Source organism: Urtica dioica, chromosome 12, assembly GCF_054948205.1.
Source record: "Urtica dioica subsp. dioica isolate 48M chromosome 12, U.dioica_male_clone48M_v1_H2, whole genome shotgun sequence".
In the NCBI taxonomy this organism is placed as follows: Eukaryota; Viridiplantae; Streptophyta; class Magnoliopsida; order Rosales; family Urticaceae; genus Urtica; species Urtica dioica.
The window spans coordinates 5,746,954-5,758,190 of record NC_142767.1 but is presented as its reverse complement, the minus strand read 5'-3'; the positions used below and the strand labels follow the sequence as shown (position 1 = coordinate 5,758,190).

The following is an 11,237-nucleotide window of genomic DNA, read 5'->3' as shown; positions in this document are numbered from 1 at the left end:
TATTATAAAGTATAAAACATAAATTATATAAAAAGATAAGTAGTACATATGTCTATATTAAAAAAAAAAAGTATAACATTATGACTAAATATTCAAAACTTTTTAAGTAATCATGTGTAGAATTTTAAAAGTATACTCAATTATAAAAAAATGAGGTAATTTTAAATTAAAAATAAATAAATAGAAAATTTCACAAACATACACGTAAGTAAGTACAAAATTTCATTAGTATTATATTGAACTAATATTTGACCAATAATTATTTGAATACTCAATTGTCACTTGTTTTTTATTTTCTAACTAAACAGGAATCAACAAAATATCGGTTGACGTGGCCATCAACGTGAGAGAAAGAAAGATTGGGATCGTTTGCGTGCAAGAAATCGAAGCTCAAAAAGTTTCATGTACACAATCTACAAAGACGCAAAAAGCGCAAAACTTTCATATTCTTTGGAGAATTACAGATCAAATGTTGCCGGAAGGAGCTTTCACAACGGACATTTTTTTCAAAATGTGTGACAAAAAGCTTCGTCACTCCCAAAATATTAATTTCATTTTCTTACTGAAAAAGTGTAATTGTAGAGTATCTTACCTATTTTTATAAAAATTGCCAAGACTGCTATCTAGGAGTCTTTTGAATCTTAGAATTTTCTCTAATTATATTCTAGTAAATTTGGTTTGTCTGAATTTTATAGTATGAAACTAGGGCAAAAAACAGTGACTTCATTAATTCAACAAAAATATCAAACCAACTAAAGTAAACTCTCAATGTTTTAACCCAATGTAGACATAACAATTTACATATAAAATTTATTAACTAATACAGGGTGTATGAATAACTTGTAAAATAAGTTTTCTTCTTCTTTTCGATAGACATAAGCAAATCAATATTATGACCAACTAAAGTAGACTCATAAGCAAATCAATATTTTCAAAGTAAACTAACAGTGAAAATAAAAACCAACTAAAGTAGACTCAAACGCAAATCAATATTTTCAACCAATGTAGGCAGAACAATTAATATATATTTCAGGTGTTATATATGCAACAAAAAAACAAAAAAATAATGTGCTCATCCTATAACCAAACTATAAAATCATGGGTACTAATGCAAAATCTAAAAGTAACTAAGGTCAAATGTTTCTAAATAAGCCAATGTACCGGTTAGAGAAAAAATAAAAATGAAAAACTAACAATATTCAAACACAAGAACATGTCTTCTCTTCAGAAGGTGTTTCATAACCATTAATTTCTCCAGTCTTGACAGTACCATGATACCACAACTGAGCAGCAATTTCTGATCTGATTTTTGGGATCTTTGAAGCTTTGAGAGTGTTAATATCCTGCTTCAACATTAATAACTCCACTAGTTTGATAACAAAAATCCCACAATCAGACCTGAAATAGAAAATATATGTATAACTTGATTAAGTATTTTACAACATACAATTAAAAATGCATATTCTGAAATAAAAAAAACTTGAAATGGCTCTAAACCACCAGGATACTTTGGATGGTAAGAAACAAAATTCATTTTATGAAGTATTGCTGCCAAATATTTAGCATGCCCCTCCATTTGCTTTTGGACATGATAACTTGGGGGATCAAAGTATGAATCATACACTGTGATTGTTTTCGCCACTAAATCAATAACACCAAGAATCCAATGACTAGTTGAATTTTCAAATTCAACAAAAGATGGGAAATACACAATGTTAACTTGTGCCCAATCTTTTCCACGCATTGGCAAAAGACCTGTAAAAAAAAAATTAAGAATTAATTTTTAAAAACACTTATCAAATATAATAAAATAGTTGGAAACGAGAAACTAACCGATAATGAATGAAGTAATTTCTGGATCTTCATCAAAATTAATCGCTGATACATCCCCATGGGTAGTTCTTTCCATGCGTTTCAAAAGATATTCAAAGTAACAATCAGTCGTTGTGCAATCGTTTTCCAGGCACTTGTGGAAGCTAATTTTGACTCTCAAATAGTACAAACAGCATAAAATTTCCTGTATAAATAAAGAATTATTAAATGTAGACATATGGTAATAATAAAATGATTACCAGAAATCCCATATAAATAAAGAATTATTAAAACACTATTATTCAAAAGAATAAATGATGTGTTAGAAGCATATATGAATAGAAATAACAAAAATTAACAACTTACAGTGTCAGTTAACAAGCCCTCATGTGAATAAAAATCGTGAAAAAACTTTTTCGAATCTACTACAACATCACCATTGCATAATAAGATTGGATCAATCTTATCTTGTTTTTTCTTGTATGGAAATTTTTTCCACCTAATGAACAAAAATATATAAGTAAATGCATAAAAACAAATATAATTGACTAAACAAAAAACAATTCAAGAAACTTACTTATCAGCAGCAGCTTTATTCTTTCTGAAAAAGAAGAAAAAACATTAAACTACGTAAGAATTGCATGGTAAAAATATAAGTATAATACTATAAAATAAAAAAAATAAAATACAAAACAAAACTTACGGATGTGGTTTCAATCCTTTTTTTCACCCAATCAATAAATCTTTTCTTTCTACCGCTACTCATTACATCAAAAACTTCGCAGTCGAACGGAAAGCAAAGTTTGTAATCATCATTTCTATTATCGAGCGGTTGAGTAGAAGGAGAGGTAAAACTTGCAGTTTTTGTTGGTGAACGTAAGGCATAATTGTGTGGAGCTTGAGGTGACTTGAGAAGTTTTTTTGATGGAGTGTTGGGGGTAGAAATTGGTAAATCAGCTGTTGGTGATGGTGTTGCCAAGTTTATCGTCTCATTTTTATGTGTGCCCTAAAAAAGATTCAATAATATAAACATAAGTAACAATAGCATATAAATATATTAAAATATGAAATTAATATGATTACATGTTGTGAAGACTCTGGGGCAACTTTGAAAACTACAACTTGACATGAGAGTTTAGAAACAGAATCACCAAGTGAATTGCTTTCAATCTATTTGAGACACACAAAGAAAATCATTAAGTGAATATCATATGTTGTATAAGCAGTTCAAATGCAACTAAACTAAATATGAATGGGCCTTAATTAAAAATATTCTAAGTAGACTAACACTGAGAAAGTTTTAAATAACAATGTAAACTTGCAGAAAAAACATTCTATAGTTTACAAATAAAAGTAGACTAACAGTGGGAAATTACTACAGACAAAAGTAAACTCATATACCAAACTACTTTTTCATAAGGCAATGTCTGATCCTGTATAAGAAGTTGAAATGCAACTTAACTAAAAATGAATAGGCCATAATTTATAATATTCAAAGTAAACTAACACTGGAAAAATTTTCAGTACCAATGAAGACTTGTAGTACAAACATTCTAAGTTCAAGAATAAATTTAGACTAACAGTAGGAAATTACTAAAGACAAAAATATACTCATATAACAAAAAAAAAATTCATCCAATGAAAAGATTTTTTCTTTCTACTGCTACTCATCACAAAAATTGTTTAGCAAAAGATTCTGGTTCTATTGATTTTCTTACTTGAACAAGCTCATGAGGTTCTAATGGTGCTTTGGGTGTAGGAATTGTTAAATCAATTGTTGGTGGTGGTGTCACCAAGTTTATTGCCTGCAAGTGAAAATATTAGACTACAGTGTGAAAACTTTCGATAACCAATATAGCCCGAGTAAAAAGTGCAAGTAGACTGACAATGGAAAATTACTATAACCAAAGTAGACTGACAACGGTAAATTGATATAAATAGACTGAAAATGGAAAATTACTATAACAAAAGTAGACTCAGAACATGAAATACACAATATTCAAGAACCTTGTATAGTCTCACTTAAATTTTTCTATACACACTACTTAACTATCAATTATGAAAAATATTTAATAATTAAACCAAATATTACCTCAACTGTAGAAAGTTCTTTGGGAGTTAAACATGCATCCATGATTTTTTTAAACGAATGGAAAGGATTATCACTGTCACGAGGAGTTAATTCCTGAGACGCTGCATAAAAAACATAAACTGTAAGTATATAAGTTAATTTAAATAAATGAAAGAACAATAAAAGATGAAATTTATAACTATATAAGTCAATTTAAATTAAAGAAGGAACAAACATACAATTAAGCATAGTAACAGTTGGGGTAGTTGCATGATCAGATGCTTCGTCACACATTTCAACGAGACTATCAACAATTTCTGTACTGATCTTTGCAATATCATCAAATGAGACTCCTGGTTTTGGACATAAACAAATTAAATTTAAAACATACATGATAAATATAAAATAACAACAAAAATAGAACTGTAATAATCAATTTCTAACCTTGAACTTTCCTGAATATACTTGCATTATTTATGGATTTGTCATGAACAACCATTTGTAAGTTATCAAAAGTGTCAGGAACAATGAGGCCTTCATCTTCTGGATCTTCATGGATTGGACTATCGAAAGATACTTGATTAACATTTTTGTTCTGATCAGCAAAAAGAAAAAAAAACAAAAATGGTAATCAGAAATAATATAAATTATATAAATACATTATATTAAGTTATTATAAATGTTTATGTGTGGACTAATAATTTTTATAAACATTAATATTTATTAATAACTACATAAAAACAAACAATAGAATATAGAAAAAAAATATGTATAAACATACTCACAAGTAAAACTTGACCAATTTGTGCAACATCTTTAGAAGCAACATCCAATCTATGGCAGAAACTTTGAAATCGAGTTTCAATGCCTCGTTCAATATTTTCAAAAGATGTCGTAACTGCTTCCAATAGTACATTAGCAACATCTTGTATGGGCTGGAAGAATATATTTAATTAATACAAAATAAAAACTGGTACTAGGAAGATACTATACACTTTTTTTTTAAATACTAAATTAAATGGAAACAATATTTACCTTGATCATCTCAGATTCTGGCTTCAATTTTCTCCTCTTGTTCTATTAAAAGAAAAACAATAAAAAATAAAGTAAAAGAGTAAGAAAAATCTATTATTAAAATGATGATATATATATATATATATATATATATATATAACTATTTGGTAATAAACAATAATAAACCTAACCTTTGGAACCTTTTCTTCATTATTACTGTTGGTTCGCTTAATTAAACATGAAGAAGAAGAAGCAGATGTACCAAAATCCTTAACATAAATCTGATAAAAAAAGGATTCGTTCTCCTCTTTGGTAGGACTCAAAGCAATGATTGTTAACTGCAAAGAAAATAAAATAAAACAAATACAAAAATTAATAAATTAACAAAAATGGATTAAAAAATAAACATAAAAAACATTACCTTTGGAAAGTTAGCAAGTTTTGTTGCCCATATATCAAAGCTGGGTGTCATAGATTGTGTCCAAGATAACATCCTAGGCACATGTATCTTTTCAGCCCTCAACGCTAAACCTCCATCAATCTTGTCGTTGATCAACTCATAAATCCAAACGACAAAAGAAACAGGAAATCCTTTCAACTCATATGATACTCTACTTGAAGGATCATGTGTGTTACCCTTCAGTTTATGGAGAGCCTTATCAAAAGATGAGAGAGTATCCTTGTATGACAACGTCCCCCAAGGAAATAAATCAAAGGATTCATCATGCACTAGTGAAAGGACTTCGTTGCTGATAAAGACATTAGGCCTCCTAGCCTTCAGATAATACTCCACAATAAAGACTTTGGCAATCTTGATTGCATCTTCATTATCAACTTCTTGTTTATTCGTTTCCATGAACGATATAAACTCTTCTCTTGTAATATTGGATTTTCCAGGGAAATATTTATTTAGTAAACTCTTATTACAAGGCTTATAACCACATCTAGAATTTCTTGATGCTGGGAGTTTTCCACAGCAAAGACCCGTAATTAGACTAAAATCAGACAAAGAAAAGACTAATTTCTGATCGTCACAAAATTGAAAACCGATTACATCCTCCTCTGAAACAGAGCACTGATGTAATAGGAAATGATGAATCAAAGGGCCAGGTACTTTAAGACTTTTTCTAATGCTTAAAAAATGGCCAAAAGGGGTTTTACTAAATAAAAATTTCTGATATTGGGTAAGAAATTGTTTCAAAATTGTAATATCTGTTAGGCAGATATTATACTGAAGATGGGCTTTGACACCGTAGTATTTCTCATCAATAAGAGCCATTGACCTGCATAAAATAGTATCTTTGCTTTGTAAAATTTGAAGATTAAAGTATACTCACAGTTAAAACACTTAAAATGCCAATTAATGTAGACTTACATTTAAACTATATAAACCTTAAAGTAAACTCGCAGTTAAAAATTTTCTGAAACAAAGAATATTCAAAAACAAAAGTTCAAAGTTGATTCACAACAAAAATTTATAGGTACCTGAACATGTAAAAAAAGTTTGTAAAGCTACTGTGATTAAAAAAAAAACTTAATAAAGAAAATCAATAAAATTTTTAAAAAAATCAGGTAAAAGTTTTAATTCAGCATCATAAGAATTTCCATAGACTGGAATCATCAGCCATTCATAGATAGCCAACATTTAAAATCCTTGTTATGAACTTGGCATGTTCGAGCTTAACTTCGCAATGAAAATGAAAAGTTGATAGGCGTGGCAGGAATTACACATCTATATGATCAAAGTAGACACAATGGTAATTTTTCGTAACCAAAGTAGACACATAGTAGTCTAATATTATTTAAATAAGCAAAAGTAGACTCAAGGAACAAATTTCAAACAGTTTGAAGTGGATTAACAACACAAAATATATATATTTTAAACTAATAGATACGAATGCACATCAAGCATCCAGAAAAAGTAGACTCAATGTAATATTTTCATAACCAAAGTAGACTCACTTGTCAATCTAAACAAAAATTCATAAGGGACTAATGTAGATTTATTTAAACACAAAAAAGTAGACTCAAGAAACATATTCCAAACAGATTGAAGTGGATTAAGAACACAAAATATATATGTTTTAAACTAATAGATATGAATGCCCATCAAGCATCTAGAAAAAGTAGACTAAATGTAATATTTTCATAACCAAAGTAGACTCACGTGTCAAACTACATAAAAATTCATAAGGGACTAATATAGATATATTTAAATATTATAATGTAGACTCAAGGAACAAATTTCAAACAGTAAAATATTTATAGATTAATCAAGTTAAGAATAAATGATCGTTAAGCTGCAACGAGATTGCTACTTGGATTAAGTTTGGCATATCATTTATGATTGATAAAAAATTATGAAAAACATACATCGAACATGAACTTCATTCTTAGTAAAAATTAATTATGAAAGTAGACTTAGAGAACAATTACATCAAAATCAGAGTAACCAAAACACAATATTATTCCTACACTCTAAATAGCCAATCAGAACAAAAAGATAAAACGTAAAGTAGAATAACACTTAATTATTTACAACAACAGAAGACAAGAACAAGAAATCAATAACAATCTATCCAATATAACAGTAATGAATTCAACAAGCGAATATACTATTAATCATAGAAATAAAACAAAAAACCAAAAAAAATGATGAGAACCTAATAACGAAATGAAAATCAAATGATTTAAATAAAAAAAATAACGAAATGAAACCTAGTAAGAAGTAATACAAATTCGAACAAAAACTTGAAGGAACTTGAAAATGATCTCGCAGTAATTAAGAAACAACAATATCGAAAAATGTTGACATGAAAAAACTGAAATTAAGAAACAACAATACTACGGCTATCAGTTTTTTCATGTCATCTCTAGAGTAGGTGTAAACAGCTACTTTATAAGCCTCCATAAGACCAGCACTTCTGAACCTCATCTTCAAATTCTGCTTCAAATGGTATGAGCAAATTCCATGTTCTGCCTCCGGAAATATTATTCTTATGGCATTCTCTATGCTTTTGTGCCTGTCGGATACTATTACCAACTGTTCCCTGTGATGAAAAGTATGCTTGATTTTATCAAAAAACCAGCAATATGAATCGTCATTCTCCGAGTCCCCTATTCCAAATGCTAAAGGGAAAACTTGATTGTTTCCATCTTTTGCACATGCTGTATATAAAGTGCCTCCACATTGTGTAGTCAAGAAAGTCCCATCGACTACTATTATTGGTCTGCAATGTCTCCAACCTTCAATTGAAGCACTTAATGCGAAAAACATGTACTTAAACCTGTTCAAACAGAGATTAATTCAAATTTTATGTATTAGTGTTCAAATATATAATTTACTGTATAAATTTCATAAGTATCTTACAATTGTACAAATGTAAAATTCTTAATCACAAAAATTATATAACAAGCGCTACTATACGTAATTTAAACAATATATACAAATGCAGTACCTGTTATCATTGTCCTTTTCATAATATGCAACTGTTCCGGGATTTGTTTTGACCAACATGTGCAAGTAGGATGGCAGTTTTGTGTAGTTTTCCTCAATTCTACCTCTAACACTTCTAACTGCATGATCTTTGGCCCTCCACGCTTTAAAATAATCAATGGTGATTCCGTATTGCATCTTCATGTGATTCATAATATCTATTGGCCTGAATTTAATCGTTGGATCCTTTAAAGTTCCCTTGATTATATCTCCAATTAACTCCACTGTTGCGTGCTTGTTATCTGATTTCTTGAAATCTGCTGAACATGTATGGTTCTTTTCATATCCAGTTATCCTGAACTTTTCAGTATTCCCAATGTTTCTTGCCCTAATATACCACTTGCAGTTCTTATCTTCACATCTGTATTGAAATATAAGTTTCATCATTATTAGTTTTTTATTTTTATAATAAATTAGACATATATATTAAATTATGTTCATCAGTAAACCAAAACTTATAACTTGAGTTGAGTGATACATACCTTGCATTGTATGCAATCTTGTTTGATCTAGTAGTATTGTACTCAAAGTGGTATTTCATTGCCATCATAGAGAGTCTGTCAATCATCTCCTTTTTAGTACGAAATATCATATCTTCTTCCAAGTCTTCAATATTGTTTTCTGGAATTACTAGAAATGGAGATTCCGCTTCTCCTTTTTTTGAAACTTCATCTTCTTCCATTTTAGGACTCGCATCTCTTTCCTTTCTCTTTGTTTCAGCTTTGTCTTCATTTGATGTATTGTTTTCCACGATTAAAGCACAATTCTTGTACTGTGCATCGTTTTTCAGAAGGTACATCAAGACTTCAAGATTGTCGTCATTTTCAATCATCATTCCTCTTAAACCTTTATGCTCTGTGTTAAATGATACTTTTAATTCACCATTGTTGTCATTGAAAACTTCCTTGGATAATTTCGTAATGAGCTCAATGTAACTCATGCCTTGACTCAGTAGCACCATCTTTGCATTGTTGTTGATGTATATGCAATCAGCATCCCAAATTCCACCATATTTTACAACAATTGGGATCTTTTCCATTGTCAAAATTAACCCTGCAAATATACATATATTATACATCATCAAATTTCTTTTAAGTGTAATAATTTTTTATCTGTGTTAATACACTACACTAACTGTGATTATACACTATCTGTAATTTGTTATGTGAGTTTACTTTTAGCCGTGTATATGATGAATTGAAAATTTTTCAGTATGCAAGTCTACATTTTATTTGGAAATGCGTCATTTTCAATCTACCCTGAATATACTAAGAATACAATTCATTTGTGATGCTGAATGAATCAATCATTGTGATATCATACAATTGTAAACTTCGTTTTAGTGCAATGTGATACCCAAAATTCACTATGAGTTTACTTTGAATCTATTGAACTTTGTACTGTGAGTCTACTTTATTTTCACTATGAGACTAATAATGTTATTCTTACTGTAAATACGTTTGTATGTAAAAATAATGAAATTCAAGTAGGCAATACCTGTGACCAATGTTGATGACGAAGAATTGCTGAGGAAAATCGTCTGAACAATCACTGTGAAAGAAGAAAAAGGAATTGCTGAGAAAAATCACCGGAATAATTACAATTTTTTTAGTTGAAAAGCAAAACCTACGAATCTTCATTTTTTTTCATTCTAAAATATTGAATCATATAGCAGAACAAAAACCTAATTTTCAAATTCAGTTTCCAGAAACAAGTAATCAATATTCGAACCTGAAAAATTTGGCTTGGCAGTGAAAGTATTCGAGGAGAGACTTCGAATTTTCACATGAGTCTAGTTCATCCTTCGATTTCGATCGGCGAGCGAAGACGAGGAGCCGAGAACACGGATTTTGGCCAGAGATTCTTCGCCGTTCTACATTGACCTTCGATTTCGAACGCCCAGTGAAGAATAGGAAGCAGAGAACACGTTTTTGGACCGGAAAATCTTCGCCGTTCGACCTGGACCTTCGATTTCGAACGGCGATTTCGATTCAGAACGCTCGACTTCAGATTTTGGAAGGAGAATCTTCGCTGTTCTTCTTCGCGCGAGAGTGTTTCGTAGAACGATTTTTTGGTTGTTTTAAGTAAGGGTATTTTAGTCCAATAATAGGTAAAAGTGACTTATTTGCAACACGTTATTTGGAGGTGACATAACTGCAATTTTGTCTATAAGAAATGACAAATTGGGCCTTTATTTCTACCAAAAATTAATGGGGCTTTAGGCATTGGCCTATGTTGCCTAAGGTGTGAGCCGGGCCTGGTATTATGACTGATATTGTGATAAGCATGATGCGAAAGATTTACTCCGATTTAGGGAAATTGCTCTAAATAAGAGTAAAAAAAAATGGTTTTGACTTTTTGGACTTTTTTTTCAAAAAAGTCACAAATAGGACTTCGTAATTAATTTGGATTTATGTAATTACCCTTTTACCCCCGTGAACATTAAAATTTAAATAAGAAGTCACAAAATAAGCCGTATTTTAGGCTGAAAACGGGCCAAGTTATTAAACCCACTTTACACGTCAGCCCAATTCAATTTCCCACTTACCTTGCCTCCACGTCACCTTCCTCTTCATTTCTTCATTGACCGAGATAGTTTAACCAGAAGAGAGAGAGAGAGAGAGAGAGAGAGAGAGAGAGAGCGAAAAAGAAACCGTGCAACTTTCCTTAACCAACACTCCAAAAACCGTCTCGATTTGTTTTTCAAACCCCATAATCTCACTCATTTCGTCACTCTCGTCCATTCTTCGCCCAAGAAATGAAGAAAAAGAATAGTTCGCCGACCAAACGCCCCCCAAAAGTTCCAAAACCTAACCCTAAAAAGAGGAGTCTTCCTCAATCATC

General features: G+C 30.4%; 2 protein-coding genes across 2 annotated transcripts; both read right to left on the bottom strand.

Moving 5' to 3' along the window:
• Positions 1-2,404: 2,404 nt before the first annotated feature.
• LOC149378769 (uncharacterized) lies at positions 2,405-6,176 on the bottom strand. Its single transcript, XM_089603851.1, has 12 exons — positions 6,149-6,176; positions 5,319-5,959; positions 5,089-5,235; positions 4,919-4,960; positions 4,669-4,818; positions 4,328-4,478; positions 4,123-4,236; positions 3,905-4,005; positions 3,531-3,617; positions 2,896-2,982; positions 2,516-2,818; positions 2,405-2,413 (listed from the first exon to the last, which is right to left on the bottom strand). Exons 1-12 carry the CDS (start codon positions 6,174-6,176, stop codon positions 2,405-2,407), a joined length of 1,860 nt encoding a protein of 619 aa, XP_089459977.1.
• A 1,142-nt stretch (positions 6,177-7,318) lies between these two features.
• Positions 7,319-10,969, bottom strand: LOC149378768 (uncharacterized). The gene is made up of 6 exons (XM_089603850.1): positions 10,942-10,969; positions 9,891-9,944; positions 8,876-9,446; positions 8,356-8,754; positions 7,743-8,184; positions 7,319-7,375 (listed from the first exon to the last, which is right to left on the bottom strand). Exons 1-6 carry the CDS (start codon positions 10,967-10,969, stop codon positions 7,319-7,321), a joined length of 1,551 nt encoding a protein of 516 aa, XP_089459976.1.
• Between the last annotated feature and the right edge of the window lie 268 nt (positions 10,970-11,237).